The sequence below is a fragment of the Mauremys reevesii genome, linkage group 4 (assembly GCF_016161935.1).
Source record: "Mauremys reevesii isolate NIE-2019 linkage group 4, ASM1616193v1, whole genome shotgun sequence".
NCBI lineage: Eukaryota > Metazoa > Chordata > Testudines > Geoemydidae > Mauremys > Mauremys reevesii.
The window spans coordinates 141177214-141199012 of NC_052626.1; the positions used below are offsets into that span (position 1 = coordinate 141177214).

At 49.7% G+C, this 21799-nt stretch overlaps 1 protein-coding gene and 1 pseudogene across 3 annotated transcripts in view; one reads left to right on the forward strand and one right to left on the reverse strand.

Moving 5' to 3' along the window:
* LOC120405239 (mas-related G-protein coupled receptor member H-like) overlaps positions 1 to 21799 on the forward strand; it is a 35020-nt gene that overhangs the window by 3599 nt on the left and 9622 nt on the right. For 2 of the 3 annotated variants that reach the window (XM_039538665.1, XM_039538669.1), the window contains exon 1: positions 10797 to 10963. The exons of the other annotated variant lie outside the window; for it this stretch is intronic. In XM_039538665.1, the coding sequence (XP_039394599.1) occupies positions 10955 to 10963 (9 nt within the window). In that variant the 5' untranslated portion in view covers positions 10797 to 10954. Of the gene's footprint in view, positions 1 to 10796; positions 10964 to 21799 lie in introns of those variants that run through there. 3 annotated transcript variants of the gene reach the window in all.
* LOC120404035 lies at positions 6287 to 7141 on the reverse strand (annotated as a pseudogene).

Sequence of the window (21799 nt, forward strand, 5' to 3'; positions counted from 1 at the left end):
CTGTAAAAGCTTTCTGATTTGGAGGTGAAAGATGGAATATTGTATAGGTGATGGGAGAAGCCAGAAGGTGATGGATACAGGTATCATATGGTTGCACCAGGTACATGGACAAAGGAGGAATTTTCATTGGACAAGTAGTATTTCTATTGGGCAATGTAGTGGTCCATGGCCGTCCAGCTCTGCCTCACTCCATCAAACAGCCAAGTCATAGGGGCTTGTGAGTCTTTGGCCTAGACTCCTGGCTAGGCAGACAACAAGTAACGGTCTATAGCTCAGGCCCTTTGAGTGCGACAGAATCAGAAACAGTCTTCAGTCTAGCCTCCCAGCTAGGGCAGGCAGTGACCACAGTCTGGGGTTCTGCCCCTCAGGGTGGGGCCACGTAATAAATAGTCTTTAGTCCAGGCCTCCTGGCTGGGCTGATGACCTGGACAGTCTCTTGGATCCTCCAGGTGGGGCACAGCAGGGAGCAGGCTATAGCCCAAAGCCTCCTGGCTAGGGCCAATAGCAAACGAGACAATATGGAGGGCTCACTACCTTCAGGCTGGGGCAAGCCACAGGTAAGGTGCAGGCCTTCCAGCCTAGTGAGTAGGCCACCACCTCAGGGGTGGGGTTGGCAGCAAGGGGTAGGGGCATCTGAGCCCATCCTACTCCACTGGGTCCCAGCCCAGGGCCCTAACAGTGGCGGATGATCCCGCCACTGGGTCAGTGGGGATCCTTCTGAAACATCTCTCAGCAATATAACGGGATTAATGTCTGAGTTCCCTGGGCTACTTCCTACCACCCTTCCTTGATGTGGCTCCATAGGTCCTCAGACTCCTCAGGATAGATAGCAGATAGCACTCCCAGCAATTCCTCACAGCAGTCAGTTTCCTTCGGGGTCAGGGTCCTGCACAGCTCAATCCCTGATCCGGAGCTCCACAGCGAAGCAGAGACATCTGCCTCCTTCCCTGGCTCCAGCCCACCACTGTTCCCCCCGGGGTTCCGCCCATTCCACCCCTCCCCCACTACAGCCCCTCAACCCCTTTTGCTCCTTTCTGCCCCCCACCCACACCCCTCAACTGTGGCCCCAGGACAGAAGCTCTGTCATCAGGGAGTGAGAGCACCTCCAGTTCCAGGGCCACGGAGGGGGGGGGACTTCCCCTGCTACCCCCTGCACTTCTGTTGGGGACCAGGGTCGGGGCGTGGGGGCTTCTCCCACCCCACCCGCCTGGTGTTTCTGCCAGAGAGCAGGGTTGGGCCCAGGGGCTTCCCCCGCCGCTCCACAGCTTCTGCCAGGGACACATGGAGGTTGCTGGGGCTTCCCCTGCCCAGGGGCTTCTGCCGGGGTCAGTGTCAGGAGCTGCTAGTGGGGAGGGGGAGCTTCCCCCAACCCATGGCTTCTGCCAGGGCTGGGGTCAGGCCTGGGCCACTGTTGGGGGAGCTTTTCTGTTGGGGACGGGGTCAGGGGCCGCGGGTGGAGGGGGGGTTCCACCTCCCCAGCATGGTCCTAGAGCCTGGGTAGGGTTGCCAAGTGCCCAGTTGCCAGAAAGCCCAGTCGAAAAGGGACCCTGGTGGCTCCAGTCAGCACTGCTGACCGAGCCATTAAAAGTCCGGTTGGCAGCACAGCAGGGCTAAGGCAGGCTTCCTGCCTGCCCTGGCTCCACGCAGCTCCCGGAAGCAGCAGCATGTCCCCCCCCCTCCAGCTCCTATGCATAGGGGCAGCCAGGGGGCTCCACACGCTGCCCCTGCCCCAAGTGCCAGTTCCACAGCTCCCATTGGCTTGCCCAGCCCAGAGCCCCTCCCATACTCCAAATCTCTCAGCCCAGAGCCCCTCCTGCACCCCTCATCCCTGGCCCCACACCAGAGCCCACATCCCCCGTCGGAGCCCGCAGCCCCCCCCCTACACTCCAGCCCCCTGCCCCAACCTGGAGCCCCCTCCCTCACCCTGAAACTCTCATTTCTGGCCCCAACCCAGAATCCACACGCCCAGTCCAGAGCCCTTCTGCCTTCCCACACCCCAACCCCCTGCCTCACCTGGAGCCCCATCCCATACTCCAAACCCCTCAGCCCCATCCCCCAGCCCAGATCCCCCTCCTTCACCCCAAACCCCTCATCCCTGGCCCCACCCCAGAGCCCACACCCCAAGCCGGAGCCCTCACCCCTTCCTACACCCCAACCCCCAGAGCCAGCCCAGTGAAAATGAGTGAGTGAGTGAGGGTGGGGAAAGCGAGCAACAGGGGGAGTGGGTGACAGAGTGAGTTGGGGGGGGGAAGCTCAGAGAAGGGCAGGGTCTCAGAGGAGAGGCACGGCAGGGGGTGTTCGGTTTTGTGCAAGTAGAAAGTTGGCAACCCTGGGCCCGGGTCCTGAGTCAGACTGATTTGTGTATGGACGGGAAAGGAGGACCTCCTGCATCGGTGCCATGGTCTCGGTCTCATCCCTGAGTTCACAGCAGCACCTGGTGGTGGCTTTCCATGTCATGTGCTCTAAGCAGCTACAGCTCCTAGTGGTATTTCCTGCCTGTGTTTAACCTCCCTGGGTGCCTTTGTGGTATTTCCCTTTTCTTACTGGTGTCAGGGGCCCTTTACAAGGCAAGAGCATCTGTGAACACCATTGAGAGGCTATTTGCTCCCTTTTGCAGCTCATTAAAAATGCTGTTCAACCAGAATGGGCCTAAACCTCGGGGGTGCCCCCCCCTACAAGGCCATTTACCACCCTGCCGTCATACGGGGACAGGGCTTGCCAGGCTGAATCAGATCACATCCAGCCCAGTAACCTGGCTCCCTGCAGCATCAGCTGCTTCAGCAGAAGGTCTCTAAACCTCTGCAGTGAGCAGTCATGGGATAATCTGCCTGACTCCAGGCTAAGGGTTTCTTTCCAGACCCCAGCCTGTTAGAGGTCAGCTCATTCTCTGAAGCATGAGGATTTATAGCCTTAATAAAACTCTTGGTTTCTTAACCTCCCCTGCCACTCGCAATTCTCTCCTTGTCCCTACGACTGTCCTGTTCTGTTTGGAAACTGGCTAAGCGCTGGGCCCCAGGCGGCGGTGAGTCCCACAGATTATTATTGCTGCGTGTGTGGAAAAGCATTCCTTTTCTGTATTGCTTTGCTTTGTTTTGAATTTGATTTGATAGCATCCTTCAACTACCTGAAGGGGGGTTCCAAAGTGGATGGAGCTTGGCTGTTTTCAGTGGTGGCAGATGACTGAACAAGGAGCAATGGTCTCAAGTTGCAGTGGGGGAGGTCGAGGTTGGATATTAGGGGAAAATTATTTCACTAGGAGGGTGGTGAAGCACTGGAATGCGTTGCCTAGGAAGGTGGTGGAATCACCTTCCTTAGAGGTTTTTAAGGCCCGGCTTGACAAATCACAGAATCATAGACTATCAGGGTTGGAAGGGACCTCAGGAGTTCATCTAATCCAACCCTCTGCTCAAAGTAGGACCAATCCCCAACTAAATCACAAAGCCCTGGCTGAGATGATTTAGTTGGGGCTGGTCCTGCTTTGAGCTGGGGTTTGGACTAGATGACCTCCTGAGGTCTCTTCCAACCCTAATCTTCTATGATTCTTCTATGAATCTCTTGGGTTTGGCTAGAGCAGGGGTGTCCAAAGTTTTTTGGGGGAGGGCCAAATATAGAAAAATAAGCAAAGGCCCGGGCCACACACAAGAGGTGCGGGCCGGGGCGGCGGACCTGCCGCAGGCATGACTGCGGCGGGTCCGTCTTCCAGCGGCTCGGTTGAGCTCCGCCCGGCATGCCTGCGGCAGGTCCACGGAGCCGGGGCGGCGAACCTGCGCAGTCATGCCTGCGGGAGCTCAACGAGCCGCGGGAAGCGGGACCCGCCGCAGTCATGCCTGCGGCAGGTCCCGCCTTCCCAGCTCGGTTGAGCTCCGCAGGCATGACTGCGGCAGGTTCGCTCGTCCCGGGCTCCGGTGGACCTGCCGCAGGCATGCCGGCGGGAGCTCAACCGGAGCCGCTGCGGGCCAATAAAAACTGACCCGCGGGCCGCAGTTGGCCCGCGGGCCGTAGTTTGGACACCCCTGGGCTAGAGCATATCTTCTGGAGAGGCACTCACAAGCTGGAGCATCCACTACTTCCCTTGGAAGTTTGTCCCAAGGTTAATCACCCTCACTGTTAAAAAATTGGGTCATCATTTAATTCAAATGTGTTTGGCTTGAGCTGCCAGCCACTGGGTCTTGTTATGCCTTTCTCAGAAATTAATACACCGTCGGTCTCACTGTTTTTGTAGTCCACCATCCCTCTGTGTTCTGCTGTTGTCTCTTAATTGAGTGTCAGTTCTTTGGGGAAGAGGTTGTTTTTGTTGTGTGCTTGCACAGTGCCTAGCGCAATGGAGTCCTGGTCCAGGCTTTGCACTATGATCATACAAATGATTATGACTATATAATGATGATGATGATGATGCTAGAATCCCAGCCTCATTGTCTTATCAGTTGTTCAGATTAAATACCTTATGTGAAGAAGAGATTCAAGCCTTTTGCCTCGGTGTGATAATGAGTGCACTATCTCCAAGGGCATTTTGTTGGTAACCCCCAGGCAAGACACAGAGAGGCTGACCTAGTCAATGAGACTGTAGGAAATTTGCCTGTCACATCTCTCCGCTAAAGAACTGAACATAACTAGGCTGCTTGACCGGCATGCTAGTGGAATCCTGTGGCGGGGTGATGACTCACCGGTGTGGCGCCTCCTGCTGGTCATCCTGGGAATTAGCTCTTTCAGTCCAGAACGCCCTCTGCAGACCAGTGTCTCACCTGCTGCTGGCTCCCATGTCCCTCCCAGACCCCGGTGCCCCTCTACATCAGGGTCCTGTCCCCAGCAGCAACCCAGGGGAATCCCCAACCCTCTATCCCCACCTCACCTCAGTGGCTACTGCCAGTCACCATCGAGCCCCTGCTCCCTGGGGCAGACTGCAGTCTGTAAACCACTCATCATCGGCAAGGGGGGTTGGACCAGCTGCCTCTGCCTACTCCCAGGCTACACTTCCATAGCCACACTACCTTTCCTGGCCTTTAGCATGGCCTGCAGGTTTTTCCAGGCTGGAGCTCCCCAGCTCCTCTGGCCTTCCCCCAGCCCTGCTGCACTCCAGGTACCCTGCTCAGCTCCCTGCAGCCAGGTCCATCTTTCTCTCTCAGCTCCTGGCTCACAGCCCTTTTATAGGGCCAGCTGTGGCCTAATTGGGGCATGGCCCAACTGTGGCTGCTTCCCCCAATCAGCCTTTTCTTCTCGGCTTTCAGCCCCAGCCCTCTCCAAGGACCTTTAACCCTTTCACAGGAGCGGGGTTACTGCCCCACTACAAATCCATTGACTTATTTCCCAGACAAAGCATCAGGCATTTATCAGCAATCAGCCTTGTCATTCCCTTTCCCATGGATCACTTCCATATCATAATCCTGGAGCACCAAACTCCATCTTGGCATCGTGGTATTTGCCCCATTCATTTGATGTGGCCAAGAGAGTGGGGAGCGGTCAGCATCCACAGTGAAATATCCTCCAAAAAGGTAGGGCTGTCATTGGCCAAACATTCATTTCCCCCGTCTCTCTTTTCACTATACCTTTTCCGTAAGGGCATAAGACTTCACTCTACAATACTTGCTTCAACTGCTGTGTTCTGGGAGGGGCTCTATTATAGGGGGGAGGGATAGCTCAGTGGTTTGAGCATTGCCCTGCTAAATCAAGGGTTGTGAGTTCAATGCTTGAGGGGCCCATTTAGGGAACTGGGGCAAAAATCTATCAGGGGATTGATCTTGCTTTGAGCAGGAGGTTGAACTAAATGATCTCCTGAGGTCCCTTCCAACCCTGATATTCTAGATATCTACCATAAGTAGCATATCTGGTCCTCATCACCATAGTATCTAAGCATCTCCCAACACCCCACATGAGGTGAGGAAGTACATTTTCACATGTGGGGAATTCAGATACAATAAAGCTAAGTGACTCACTAAAGACCACACTGAGAGACTGTGGTGGGAGCAGGAAATTGTATCCAGGTCCCCAAAGCCCTAGGCCACCACCCTAACCTTGGGCCCATCCTACCTGCCTGCTTTCACACTACTCTTCCAGACTGTTAAGTAACAGCAGAAAATTCTGATGCAAGTGTCATAAGTCCCATTTATACCAGCCACCCTTGGAAGTGGGACCTGGCTTTGCCTCTATCCAGCCATGGACAGAGAACACCCTTATGTACTTCCAGGACAGAATCTCCTCCACCACCACCCCTCACATGATTATGGCCTTAGCCATGGTTCCCTGACTTCCTTGCTCCTCAGGCAGTAGATCAGGGATTCAGCATGGGGGGTCACCACTGTGTAGAAGATGGAAACCATTTTGTCTGCTCTGGAGAGTGGGCGGACCTGGGCCACATGTACATGAAGATGGCCATCCCGTAGAATAGGGCCATGGCCATCAGATGGGAGGCACAGGTGGAGAAGGCCGTCCACTAGCCCTGGAGGGAGCAGATCCTCAGGACAGCAGTGACGCATACATAGGTGGCCAGGATAAAGGAGAAGGGGATGAGCAGGGTGAAGACGTCCCCACTGAAGATAACAGTCCCATTGTAGCTGGTGTCGGCACAGGCCAGCTGCATCACCGCCAGCATCTCGCAGAAGAAGGGGTCTATCTGGTTGGGGCCTCAGAAAGGCACCGACAGGCTGAAGATAGGCACGACGGAGAGCAACAAGCCAACCAACCATGAGCAAGCCACCAAGGCGATGCAGGCCCTGAGGCTCATGACCTCCATGTAGTGCAATGGGAGGCACACCACTATGTAGCAATCGTAGGCCATGACACCCAGCAAGAGGCACTCATTAATCCCGCAGGACAATGCCATGTACATCTGCCCCTTGCAGCCGATGTAGGAGATGGCCCTGTGCCAGACATCAGGCTGTGCAGCATGCCAGGCATAGCAGATGTCCAGGAAGGAGAGGCTGCTGAGGAAGAAGTATTTATGGGTGTGGAGGTGCAAATCGAGACGGAAAGGCCCAGCAGGATGAACTCGGTCACTAGTGTTTCGTTCCCCTTTCTCATGCTGCCAGTGGCCCACTGCCTGTGTGGAGGAAAGGGAAAGATGGAGAAACACTCTCAGGGCCCTGTGCTGCTGCTGAATCCACACCTCGCTCTGCACGATCTGAGCTTCCAAGTGGAAACAAAACATTCTCCAAGCCTTTGTATTTGCAGAGAAATTTTCCCACTATTTAACAGGGGAAGCCTGCCTGACTCTGCAGATGGCCTTCCTTGATATTTATACATGATAATCATGCCAATCAAACCTAGCTCTTCTATCGTGCTTATGAGCCAGGGACATTTTGTTGCCAATTGGCAGACAGTGTAAAGTTTTACAAGGATTCCCTGGGTCAGATGTATGGGTATTAAGTGGCATATGAGGTCTCTACCAAGAGCCAGTATTCCACTGATCATCATAAGCATTGTGGACTGTTTGTATGGATAATGTTTACGGAATATGTAGCTGTGCTGAAAATTAGGTTCTCAAGGTCTAAGTTAAGGCAGATTCACCAGAAGATGGTAAACCTGCTCCTGACAGGTAGGAAGGGACACTTTTCTCTCCTTGGTGTGCATTGTGTAATGTCTGCTTCACAATGGAGGCCAGTCTACAGACTGAGCCGAATGCTAATCAAGAGACGGTGCAATCGACAAGAAAGAGGCACACAGGAAAAAAACAGCCAGTGGGAGGTGTCCAGTTTATGATTAAAGGCAATGGATTGGGGAGTGTAACTGGGACCACAGAGAGACATCCAGGATCTTTTCCACTGATGGGGCAAGCTGACAGTCTGACTTGCCTCCTGAACGGACGATCACAGCCAGGCCTGAGTTTTTGCTCTGTAAGATAGGCTGTAACTAGTTCAGTCCATCTAGGTTCTAGAATGAGACAAACCACACAAGATCTGGTACATAGCCCTCTGGAACAGGGCAGGAGCAGACGTTATTCCGAAGGGTAAGCGACAGTATCGATAAAGCCTCTTATGAGTCACAATAGTCAACAGCTCTTGGGACTTTTCATCAACGTGCATCTGTAAATATGCTTGACTCAGATCAATCTTACTGAACTTTTGTCCCCCAGCCAGGCCTGCAAAGAGGTCATCGATGCGGGGAAGCGGATATTGCTCTGCACACAACACTGGGTTGACAGTGACTTTAAAATCACCGCAAATCCGGAGGGAGCCATCTTTCTTCACTATTGGAATGATAGGAGTGGCCCATGGGCTATGGGTAACTGGTATTAGGACTCCATTGGTCACCAGGCGCTCCAGGTCCGCTTCAACTTTTGGCCTGATGGCATATGGCACAGTTCGGGCTTTCAGATATTTTGGTGGACTGTCAGGTTTAATGTTCAATATCACAGTGATTCCCTTCATACTTCCCAGATCCTCTCCAAAAACAGCAGCATGTTTCCTTAGTATAGGGGTTAGACTGGTTCCTTCTTTAGTCATTCGGTGCACTTCTGCCCTGTTCAGCTGAATCTTCCCAAGCCAAGACCTACCCATTAAGGCTGGGTAATTACCTCTCACCACAAACAGTGGCAATTTAGCAGCCTGTCCATTGAGCTCCACCTTAACATCAATAGTGCCCAACATGGGCACAGCTTCTCCCGTGTACGTCTTCAGAACAGTTTTTGTTGCCTTAAGCGGAAGATGCTGTAGCTTTTCTTTATACACAGTCTCAGAGACCTGCGAGATGCCTGCACCGGTGTCCAGTTCCATGCGTATAGGTTTGCTGTCCAACAACAGGGTTACCCAGTATTCATGTGAGCCCACTGCCAAAGACAAAACATGCACTGGCACTTCCTCTTGCGATGAGGTGTCACCTTGATCATCCGGGGTCTGCTCTAGGGTATGCAGGGTTCCCTTTTTGTTGGCCAGACCACAGGCCTCTTTTTCTTTTGTTTACAGGCACACTCAATGTGTCCCTTTTTGCCAGAGTGTTGACACACCAGGTCCTTACACCAGCATTCTGATGCCTGGTGACCCGTCTTACCACAGCGGTAACATTCCTGACTCTGCACAGATTTGTGGGTAGGTTCTTGTGACACTTTTTGCACCTTTGTAGCCAGTTCCATGGAGACTGCAATATCAACAGCCTTCTGTAAGGTAAGCTGAGCCCTTAGTCAGTAGGCGCTTCCATATAGCTTCACTGTAGAAGCCACACACTAACCTGTCACGCAGGGCATCATTTAACATCTCCTTAAATTCACAGTATTCTGCTAGTTTTTTTAAAAATTGCTACAAATTGTACAACTGTTTCATCTTCTTTTTGGTCTCTTTTGTGAAACCTATATCTTTCAGCAATTACCAGTGGTTTTGGGGAAAAATGGGACCCCAGGATTTCCACAATGTCACTGTAAGATTTGGTCTCAAGCTTAACAGGGTGTAGTAAGCTGCGTAGCAGGGAGTAGCTTTTAGCCCCTACAACACTTAAGAATATTGGCACCTTCTTCACTTTTGTAATGTCATTTGCAATAACAAAAAGTTCAAAACGCTCAGTATACACATGCCACTGCATTATATTTTCATCAAAAGGTTCCAGTGGTCTGGTCAGAGTAGCCATGATTTTAGTTTCACTTTCACAGTCAGTACAAACAAGCAGTTTTTGTTTGTTTGTTTGTTCCTTTCCTTGACTTCTACTTCCTTCTGTTGCTGGGGCAGCACCGGAATCCCATCCTCGTCGCCACTTGTTATATCCTTGAGGGCAGCCGGTTTAGGAAGAAATCACTTGAGGCCAGAGAGCAGACAGCTAACAAAGCTACCATTTATTTACAGACACGGAGCTCACCTGGCCAGCTCAAGCTGGCTGGGCTATCCCCTAATAATCTAACTCAGTTGCCATAGGAACAAAAACCATGACAACCAAATACAGAACAAGTAGGGCCAGCGTAGACGTGGAGGGCAGTGTGTGTGTTGCCTGTGGCCGGTGGAGTCAGGGAGATAACCCCCAGCAGGCACAGATACGGCTCCCTCACGCTAAGGGCTGGCAGTAGTAAAGTGCCTGACTGGCCTGGGTTCCCCAGGCAAAGACGACTGGTGCTTGCCGACAGTGGGAAGGCAAAGTGAGGGCAGGCAGCTTCAGCGGTGTTACTGAGCATGCTCCATCCACATGAGCGTGCTCAATACAAGCCAAGCAGCGGATCTGCGGGGGTGGGGCACGTGACCCTGCATGCCCCCAATATGCATCATCTCTGTCCCCGGGGAAGCATCACACCATTTTTTGTCAGTCCATCTGTAACAATGTGGCCACTGGCGGGACACTACCGAGAGTGGACAAATTGCTTAGAGCAGGGCAGTCACAGGCATTGTTGCCACCAATGAGATGACAAACTACTTCCTTGCTGCTCAAGAGAAAGGTGAAATTGCACTGATGGACTTCTTGAACCAATGACAGCTTTTCTCCCATAATAATGACAAGAAACTCTTTGCCAGCATTCTTGTCTTAGGTCTGTAGCCTACAGGTATAGGTATTGGCTAGGCAACACATAGGTATGAGGTAGGATATAGGTATAAAATAAAGCTGTAATGCAGGAAGCTTAGCATAAGGTCTTACCATAAATAAATAATCAAATGACCCTAAGTCACAAGATATAATGCTGTGATAAACAAAGCTGACTAAACTGCCGACAGGTCACCGCATAATGTCAGTTGACACTAGTGTAGATAATTTAGGATAAGAACATCGGCAGATGTTCAACCACAGAAGTGCCATGGTAACCAATTGATGTATGTCCTAATAAGCTTACGATAATTCATATACTAGCCTATGAGAAGAGAGAACCCCGGAATTATCAGCATAAGGAAGTTTAGAAATAGACAGGGGACATCTTCATGAATATTCATGGTAGTCACAGAACCCTAGTCCACAGTCAGGGCTAAGCACAACCTAAGCTGCTGGGATCTTGGCACGCCGGGAACAGTACGACCACTTGTAGAGTGCCTATCTTGCCACGTTCGGGGTCTCCACAATGGATGATGTGAGTATATGGACAGTCATGGGCTGGATGTATTGACAGTCCTTTATTATCTCTATTTACTTGGCTGGGTTGGAGTATTTGTACTTCTGCTAACAAAAATATTACAAGGCTGTCATCCAAGTACTATGTGACATTCCTGCAGTATTTGCAAGCTTGCAGACATCATTTTAGGGTACCTGATTAAACGTGCAAGAAAATGCAAGTGGCCTCAGTGTAAGGGTATGTCTACACTACCAGATTAGTTCGATTTAACTTAATTTGAATTTGTGGAATTGACCTTACAAAGTCGACTTTGTGAGTCCACACTAACGGGGCAAGCGTCGACATTGGAAGCGGTGCACTGTGGGAAGCTATTCCACAGTTCCCGCAGTCCCCGCTGCCCATTTGAATTCTGGGATTTCCCCACAATGCATGCTGGGGGGAAAAATGTGTCGAGGGTGATCTTGGGTAACTGTCATCATTCAATGTACTTTTGGACATCTCACGGGGAGATGGAGAAGCTTACTGACTCGCTCAGATCTCAGCGAAACCAATATCCCCATTGTTATTGCAGCTTGCTGTGTGCTCCACAATCTCTGTGAGAGCGAGGGGGAGACCTTTATGGCGGGATGGGAGGTTGAGGCAAATCGCCTGGCTGCTGATTACGCTCAGCCAGACAGCCGTGCAATTAGAAGAGCCCAGCGGGAAGCGCTGTGCATCCGGGAGGCTTTGAAAGCTAGGTTCCTCAGGGAGCAGGGTAACCTGTGACTGTTCAGTTTCTTTACAGAGAAGCTGAACCTGCCCCTGCTTCAGTTACTGTTGACTTTCTTCTGCGGTTACATACCCCGTTCACCACGTTTCCCCCCTTCCAACAAACATTTAAAAATAAAGTTAATGGAACATTGTTAATTAACAAAATTTTCTTTATTAATGAATTCACGTTAAAGGGTTGAAACAGGGACGCAGACTGTGGTGGGTAGGGTGTGCAGTGATGTTAACACCGCTTCTACACTCGAGGAATGATAGGCTCCTGCTCCTAGAGCGGTCTGCAGTGCCGGACTGGTTGTTTCAACGGAGCCTGCCATCCCTCCTTTTCGGGACTCTGTGTGCGGGGGCTACGTGACCTTGTGGCAGGAGAGGACGGTTACAGATTCCCCTGCTGCGTGGCTCTGTGGTCCGGGACAAGGACTGCTGCATAAGTTCTGTAACCGTCCTTCCATGCCACAAAGTCACGTACCCCCCACCCACACAGAACATGGAAAACACCTCCCAGACCGACCAGGGTGCCTACTGACTGCACTGTGTGTGTGACCTGCTGTTGATCCTGCCCCCGTGTCCGTACCCTGGTAAAGTGACTGTCCTATGCAATTAACAACCCCCTTCCCCTCCCCCTTCACAGACAGTCTTCTGTAGAAAAACTTGACGGAAATAGTAATTAACAGCAAACTACTTTTAATAATCAACTACACAGTTAGGGGATGAAACTGGGATTGGGGCTTCGGTGAGCCAGGAAGGGAAGGACTTCTCAACATTTAGGGAATGAGAGCCTTCTTGTATTTGTGCACTCTGCAGGGGTGCAGTGACAGTTTTCACGGCCTCTGTCGCCCCTCCATCATGTTACTTTGGGTGAGGGGGGTTTGGGACTTTGTGGCGGGGGAGGGCGGTTGCAGATACAGTGCAGGGGGGCTCTGTCCTCCTGCCTGCGGTCCTGCAGAACATCCACAAGGCGCCGGAGCGTATCAAATTTTCCATGGGCATTTCCTGTGTGGCTGGTCAGAACATCCAAGCTTGGACTGCTGTCCAGAGCGTCAACAGAGTGGTGCACTGTGGGATAGCTCCCGGAGCAACTAAGGTCGATTTCCGTCCACACATAGCCTAGCGCTACTCCCCTCGTCGGGGAGGAGTACAGAATTCGAACTAAAGAGCCCTCTAGGTCGAACTAATTAGCTTCCTGTTGTGGACGGGTGCACGGTTAAGTCGAATTAACACTGCTAAATTCAACATAAACTCCTAGTGTAGACCAGGCCTAAAAGGGGCAGTGAGGCCTGCCTTAATTCCAAAGTGAATTAAACTAAACTGAAGTAAGGGCACTTTAATTATGAATAAAGTGTCCATACAGGAATTGAATGTGGTTTAATTAATTCACTTTCAAAGTGAATTTGAATTAACTTTTCAGAGAATTCCTGTGTAGACAAGCCATGAGACTGTAAGGAGCAGAACCTGCCATGAGATTAACTGATGCAGGGAAGGCTGCCTGGGTTGACAAAGAGCCTGAGACAGTCATTTTGTCATGAGGGGGAAATGCCCAACACATCTCAATGAGGTGTTAACTCTAAGATCCACTGTTGGTAACATCATGGTGGGAGACTGGTGGGAGGAGCGTGCAAGGAGCCTGGCACCACAAACGCACTCAAAGAGAGGGACCCCTCCACTACCTCGCCTGCCTCTCTGTGGGGAGAAGGGAACTCTTGCCACTGCTTCTCTCCCACTGCCACCAAAATTCAAATGGAGGGGGTGGAGCCATAGACTGACAGGCATTTCCCCAAAGACCCTTCAAAGGGTCTGAACTCTGCAGCCAACAGGGAATCCCTAGCCTTGCCAAGTCTCACAGGGTAGCTCCAGTCTTGCCAAATCCCCAGATCCTGGAATCCTGTGACATCATGACAAGCTCAACTTTCCTTCACGGTAACCTGTTTCTTGCTCTTGTGGTTGTGGAGAAAATCTGGAAAACAAAGCCACGGAAGGATCCCAAACCAGCAGTCAAATTAAAAACCCCAATGGGTTTTTTCCCCAAATCTCATGATTTTCAATCCAATCAGTTTTTGAAGCCTGACTCATGATTTTTGAACATTCCAATTTGACAACACTGAAAGTCCTTACAGAAGGCTTCATTTGGGATCAGTCCTGAGAGCCTCAGCCTTTGCCTTGCCCCTCTCTGTTCTTGAGATGGGGGATCCTGGTTTTGTTTCCAAATGTGCTGAGCATCCATTGGCTTCACTGGGAGTTGAGGGTACTCAACACTTCTAGCCATGAAGCATTGTAAGGCACCCAAGGTTGCAGTGCACCCAGCCCCCCACTAGTCTGGATTGTACCCTATGTCACACTATCCTCATACAATCTCTCTCTCTCTCTCTCTCTCTCTCTCTCTCTCATCAAGCTATTTTCTGTCTACACATCCTAGTGTCTACACCACCCATCCCTTCATCCCAATCTCTAATCCATCTTCCTGTTTTTCCAACCTTAGGTCTAAACCATCCATCTGTCCTTCTTTTTGAATAACTAATCTAATTCATCTATCTAATCTAATTTCGACTCCAATCTCTCATTCCTTTATCTAATCCCTAAACTCACCTCTGGTCTCCTTGCCACCCTGCTGCTCTACCAACTAATCTCTGATCTAATCTAATCTAATCTAGGGTTTACTTTATTTTAGGGAGGTAATAATGTCAAGAGGGTGGAGGCCAACCTTATAATGGTGTGAGGGTGTTTGTGTAGGACAAGTATTAGTGGTGGAGGTCTGTGATGGGGTGGAATAGGCCCAGAGGCAGGGCCACCCAGAGGGGGATCAAGTGGGGCAATTTGCCCCAGGCCCCGGGCCCCACAGGGGCCCCCACGAGAATATAATATTCTCTAGTATTGCAACTTTTTTTAGGGAAGGGGGCCCTGAAATTCCTTTGCTCCAGGCCCCCTGAATCCTCTGGGTGGCTCTGCCCAGAGGCCCCCTGCTGGAGGCCTCAGTGTCCTGCCACATCCATCCCAGGAAAAGAGTAGTAGAGGAGTCCTCCAAGCTACATAGAGAGGCTGAGGGGCATGCAGCCAATCAGGGGGTTGCAGGCTAGTATAAAGGCGCTGCAGTGCAGACCAGAGTCAGTTGCTGCTCAGGGCCTGAGGAGTGAAGCTGGTGCTCCTAGCAGACTGAAGTCTGCAGCACCATGGACAGCTCAGTGCTGGCAGGGATGGAGGAGTGAGGAAGAGCTCATGGTTGGCTGCTGGGACTGAACATAGAAGAGTCCTGAGGTAAGGGTGAAGCACTGATAAAGGCTGGGGCCACGGGGAAGTGACACAGGGAACTGAAAGCAGTTTAGTTAAAGGGACATGGCAGCACATGGCTGCTATTCTTAGGGTCCCTGAGCCCTGGGCAGGGACCCAGAGTAGTGGGCAGACCTGGGTCCCCTCCATAAGCCACTGGGGAAGTGGCCTGCAATTGGACAGTGAAGGGGATCTGAATTGTTAAGAGGCCCAGGTGGATAGACCAGACCAGAGTGAGCGAACAGACCAGAGTGAGTGAAGAGTCTCCAGGGTGGAAACCTGGGACACAGTCTCCTACTAGGGCCAGGAGCACCTAAAGACTCTGTTGGTCTAATGCCTGTCTGTTTGAGTTCTGTACAGACAGTGACTTGGCCAGAGAGCTGAGTCACTAGAAACAGCCAGAGAAACTTCCAGAAGGGGTCACCACAGAGTGAAAGACACAGACACTCACCTGAACAATGGGGTGCTTGCAAAAGGTGGGTGCCACCACATTGCAAGGTCCCAATCACAGCCAGGCTTCCTCTGGGATATGGGTTAGCAGGGCTGGGGTGTGAATGTGTTGGATGCTAAACTCTTGACATGCGCCCATTACGTTGGGTGGGAGGTAGTGGAGGAGATGGGATGATTTTTGTGGCTGCTTAGGTGGGTGGATAGAGGTGGATTGGGAAAGGATCATTTTCATCCCTATGTCCTGCAGTCTTCAAACCTCCCCTTGCCCTGAAGGGTGAGAGCCACTGGATAATGGGTCAATTCTGTAGTAACCTTAGACAAACCAGGTCGAGATGAAATAAGAATATGCTTGGATCCAAGCAATATGAATAAAGGGATATGAACGGAACATTTTCAATTGCCAAGAGGAGATGAAATCACCAACAAGTTGGCAAAACCTGCAACTTTCACTGTCATAGAGGCCACTAATGGATTTAGGCAAATACAGCTGGATGACCAAAGTTCTGGACTCTGTATGTTCAGCACACCATTTGGCAGATACAGGTTCACCGGATTTCCTTCTGACATCTGTGCAGCTCCTGAAGGGTACTGAAGCGTGATCCAAGGTGCTGAATGTTACGTAGACGACAACGTGGTGTGAGGGAATTCCAGATGAGTACAGGATGAAAGGCTCAGAAGAGTTATAGACAGGTGTCATGACAGGACCCTGCAACTGAACAAGAACAAATGCAAATTGGCTCAAACAAAGAGAAAATAATTGCGGCATCACTTGACAAAAGAAGGTCACACGAGTATCAGTGGGAACAGAGACCTCTGCCCAGTGACTCTGCTCCGGTGAAGGCCCCTCATTCAGAATGTCCCCATGTGCTGAACCTCTTCCATATTCCATAAAGAACCACATCCAGATGATGGGGCATCTGCAGGAGAATGCAGAAGTTGAGCTGAATGTACAGCCTTCACTTCAGCCCACAAGACCATACTACAGGGGCTGGGCATGACCAGATAGCTCTGCTGCACAGGCTAGCAGCCCAGGGCCTCTCTCCAAGGGAAATGGGTAAATGAGGGGTTACTAAATATTTGAATTTTTAACTCTTTCAGTTGTCTCCCCTTCCCCATCCCCTGTGTTCAATAAATGTGTAAAGGAGTTTTTGCTCCTCGGGTGATGCCCAGCAACCACAGCCAAGTTCCTAACTAATGTGGCATTAGTAGCTGCCCTAAAGGGTGAGATGGTGTCAGCCCCATCAGCAGTGTTTGCAGCTATTCCATGGACACAGAAGAGTCACACATACAAAATGTCTCCAGAGAACTCAGGAGGGCCAACAAAAGAGTGGAAACAACAAATTGCACCTGGACAGCAAGTCCAAGTGGATGTGACACCTCCACCCATGTGACCCAAGGACCTCTTGATGCCAACAGGCAGAGGGTATATGGGGCACAGGGATCCCACTGGTTCACCAAAAGGGATCATCTGCTAAAAGCTTGTGTCACATTGGTCGTCATAACCATTGTGAGATGTATGTATAGAAAATATGTGAGGAGTAACGTATATCTACTCAAAATTATGTTCTCTGGGTCTGTAGTTAAAGACAGGTCACTCAAAGGTGACATACCTTGAGAACTCCTCCAGATGGGGGATGGGAGACACCTATCTCACTGGTGGACCATTGTGTGCCATACAATAGAAGAGTAGTAGCATGCTGAGTTAAATGCTAATGAAGAACTGAAGAAATTTCAGAAAGGAATTAACAGTAGGGTGGGAAGCCTATTTTCAGGTAAACACCACAGGTCTATTCTGGCACATTTGAAGAGGCAAAGAGACACCCTGTCTTCCTTCTGTCAGTGAAGATAAGCTGCCAGCAGGCTTGATATTATGAAAGTGGGATCTCAGCCCGCTTGGTTGAAAATGCTGGGAAAAATCAGAGAATCATAGAATATCAGGGTTGGAAGGGACCTTAGGAGGTCATCTGGTCCAACCCTGCTCAACACAGGACCAATCCCCAACTAATTCATTCAATCCCAACTAAATCATCCTGTGGATGTGGATTAAGCTATGGGAGACTGGGGAATGTCTTTTGTAAGCTAAATTTAGTCTCTAGAAAGCAGGTCATGATTTTGTTAATAAAATTCTTATTTGCTATCACTTGAATCTCTGTTCTTTGATAATAAACTTACTCTTGTTTTCACTATATCACTATATCTAAGTGCTGAGTGGGGATCCTGAATTGAATCTGACAAGCTGGTGTAGCCTATTCCTTGGTAAATAGCAGATCTAAGAATTCTGGGAGTGTTCAGTGGAACATGGGCTGAGCAGAGGGACACTCGGAGGACGGTGTCTGCCTATCAACCACCTGCGCAGAGTCAGGGAAGCCTGTAAGGCAGTGCTTGTGTTGCCAGAGACTGGTGGAATTGGGGAGCTGGTTCACAGCCAGCACAAACAAGACTTTCTTGCTGCATTCCCTCTAAGGCGTGTTGCCTGAGAGGCCACGCAAGAGGGCATCAAGGTCCGTGCACCTAATTAGTGGAGCCATGCTAGTGAGGCTCCACTAATTAGGTGGCTGGACCATGGAGAGGATGTACATATAAGAAGGTAAGGTGGTGGGGGGGGAAAAGAGCTAGGTGGGCGGCTGTGGGGTGAGGTGGGGCGGGGAGTTTGGGCATGCAGGGCTGCAGTGGCCAGGGAGAGATGCCTCTCCCCTAGCCCCAGTTGGGCTGCAGGGTCCAGGGACTCGGGGAGAGACGTGTTTTCCTGAATCAACCTTCCTGAATACGCCTTACTGCATAACTTTCTGCTTCAATCACATAAACCCTTAGAAATGCTGGCTTCTTCTGCTCCTGACATTCCTAGCCATGTATTTGGGTTCCTGCCTTCTTCCTCACTGTCTCCATGCAGGGCCATCCTTAGGCACCCCTGGGCATAGGCACTGACTCCTGCTGAAGATTATAAAATCACATCTCTAAAAAATCCTTGCATAGATTTTTAGATCCACTATCTGAGTATTCATCTTTAGCCTTAAATGCTTGGATCTTCAGACATATAGGTTTTTTTTAAATAAATCCTTCAAAAAAACTCTTATCTAAAATACACATCTTAATTTTAATTACTTTAGTACAAAAAACTTGTTTCCAAAGTCTTTCTGTCCATCCCTTTCTTTCTTCACCCCCCTGTTGAAGAGAGGCTAGCCCTTAAAGGGACAACACCCCTTTCCTTCCAGATAGCTGGACAAACAAGTTTCCCTCTCTTTACTTCTGACTATTTGATGAACTAGTTTTAAAAGAACTCACCAGCAAAATCAGTACCTTCGTAAGATAGAAAATCCTTTGTTATGCCTAAAATCTTTGGAAACATATTTTTTAAAGTTGGTAAATTTCATAAACATGTCTGTTATGGAGATTAAACAAAGTAAATTAGTGTTGCCTTTTTCTAAAAGTAATGAACATTGTGATGAACACAGTAAACCTCTGACTGATTCATTTAAAATAATGTCTTTATTTCAGTGAGTTAAATACATAGTCATCTGGAATGATTACTTTATGAAGTCTGAAGAGTGCCTTTAAAATATAAAAATCATCTTAGAAATACTGATTAAGAAAATGTAAAACACAGAAGAGCTGCATCATGTATTCCATAATAATTAATGTTGTATTCAGCAGGGCAGCTGACTTGCCCTTACTGCAAATAAATCTCTGACAAACTTCAGGGTACAGTAACTCCTCACTTAATGTTATAGTTATGTTCCTGAAAAATTAGACCTTACGTGAAACGTTGTTAAGCTAATCCAATTTCCCCATAAGAATTAATGTAAGTGGGGGGGGGGGTTATGTTCCAGAGAAATTCTTTTCACCAGACAAAAGACATTATATACATACACTGTATAAGTTTTAAACAAACCGTTTAATATTGTACACAGCAATGAATGATTTTGAAGCTTGGTTGAGGTGGTGGAGTAAGAGGGTGGGATATTTCCCAGGGGATGCTTTGCTGCTAAATGATGAACTAGCACTCAGCTGAGCCCTCAAGGGTTAAGACGCTGTTGTTAATGTAGCATCACACTCTACAAGGCATCATGGACTGAGGCAGAAGGGAGGAAACACAATAGATGCAGGGCAGTAGCTGCAAACACTTCCCTGCAAAAACTGAACATGATGATGAGCCCACGCTATCTAGCTGGAGCGCACCACTCCCTCCTCATGACTTCACATGCACGGCTGCACAGGTGCTGATTTTCCAAAGTGCTGGGGGGTGCGGGCATGAGTGAGAGAGAGAGAGAGATGTGCATTGCCCCTTTAAGTACGCTGACACCACTTCAAGTATATTGCACTTTTATGAAGATCCGCCCATTCAGAGAGGAAGCAACAGCTTCCAGCCAGCTCCCTCCTTTCTGTCCCTCTCCTCCGCTTTGTGGAGCGGGGATACAGAGCTTGGGGGGCAGGAGCAGGGGGACATCCTGACATCAGCACCCCCTCCCCCAGCAAGCAGGAAGCTCCCGGGAACAGCTCCAGGGCAGAGGGCAGGGCAGGAGCAGCAGGGCAGTGGGGGGAGGGACAGCTGAACTGCTGCTGGGCAGCTGTCAAGCCACATACCTTACAGGGAATTTAGGGGAGCTGATGAGGGGTGCTTTCTCTAAGGACGGCCCTGTCTCCACGTCTCTTTTTTTTTCCCCTCACAAAGCAGAGCTCATTGGATTTCCTGTACTTCTTCTCAGTCCATTACCCTTAAAGTGACAGAGCCTGACAGCAATCAGGACCTCCCTCAAAATGAGGAAAGCAGTAGGGACAGGAGCAGTTACAGGCAGCCGGGGTCTTCTTTCAGAAATAGGCATTAGGGCTCTGACAGGGAAGGCATGCAGCAGCTTCTGAGCTGCTTACCAACCCCTTGCACTCCTCCGTCACAGAACCATAGAATATCAGGGTGGGAAGGGACCTGGAGGTCATCTAGTCCAACCCCCTGCTCAAAGCAGGACCAATCCCCAACTAAATCATCCCAGCCAGGGCTTTGTCAAGCCTGACCTTAAAAATGTCTAAGGAAGGAGATTCCACCACCTCCCTAGGTAACCCATCGAGAAGATCTGGGATTAGTCAATGCCTGGAACAAAGTACAAATGATGAAGACAATAGAGACACTTTTGAAGACCATTTATACAGTCTTCTGCAGATCCTCAGTCTGAAGAGGACAATCTGAGGAAATGGCAAATGTCACAGAAAATGAGACTATTGTTTAAACCTCTAAATGAAGTGAGGTGGCTATCAAGACATTTCACTGTAAGTGTTTTGATGTGTAATTACGAGACCCTTCTTAGATACTTGAACATGAAATCTCAGAAAACAATAACCCGATAGCAAAGTACTTCCCGACTATGCTCTCTGACAATAATTACCGTATCACTAACTGCGTGAAATGATGTCTTATATGAATTAGCAGAACCGACCAAATGCTTTCAGAAGAGCTCTTTAACAAGAGTGGAAGCTGTACACTTAGCAAGGGCCAGGGTGACCACAATGGCGTAGCCAGGTTCTAACATCAGGGGAAGCGAACACATAAAAATAGGCGCCACCCGCCATATCAAATTACTAGTTACATACTTTTACATTTGTAATACATATTTATTTTGTACTTAAAATAAAAACACAAGAATGATATTGTTTTATAAGTATGTGTGTTATTTTGCATTTAAAATATAAAAAAGGTTTACAGTATTGTATATAAAATCAAAACATAATAAAAACACGTGTTATTTACTTATTTTATATTTCATACTGTAAACCTATTTTAAATACAAAATAACACATGTACTTATAAAACATCATACTTGTGTGGCCCCTGAAAGCAGGCAGCACACAGGAGCAAGGCGGGGGGGCCACAGTCCCCCGCATGAGAGAGACAATCGGACAGAGGTGGGTAGGGTCTGTTGGGGGTTCGCATGGGGAAGAGGGGGTGGGGAGCTGCACTGGGAGACTCTCCTATGCAGCACCTAGCCATGCTGGCTCTGTGCATCATGAGGCACTCGGGAAAAGGAGGCAGCAAGAGAGAGAGGCGGAGGAGGAGGTGCCCTTCCCCTCCCAGCTGGGTCTATGAGTCCCTGATCTCACAGAGTCTCAGCGCTGCAGGCACCCAGCCCCCAGGTACTGGGCTGCAGTGCAAGCTAGAGGGGCTGATACAGAGAAGTCAGGACCAGTCAGAGCACTTCCCATGTCATCATGAAAACTCACTCCTGGAAAGCTGGGTGAGGTAATATGGCGGGGGGGATATATTTTATTGGACCAGCTTCTGTTGGAGAGAGAGACAAGCTTTTGAGCTTTCACAGAACTCTTCTTCAGGAAGAAGACTGAACTCCATGAAAGCTCAAAAGCTTGTCTGTCTCTCTCTCTCTCTCTCTCTCA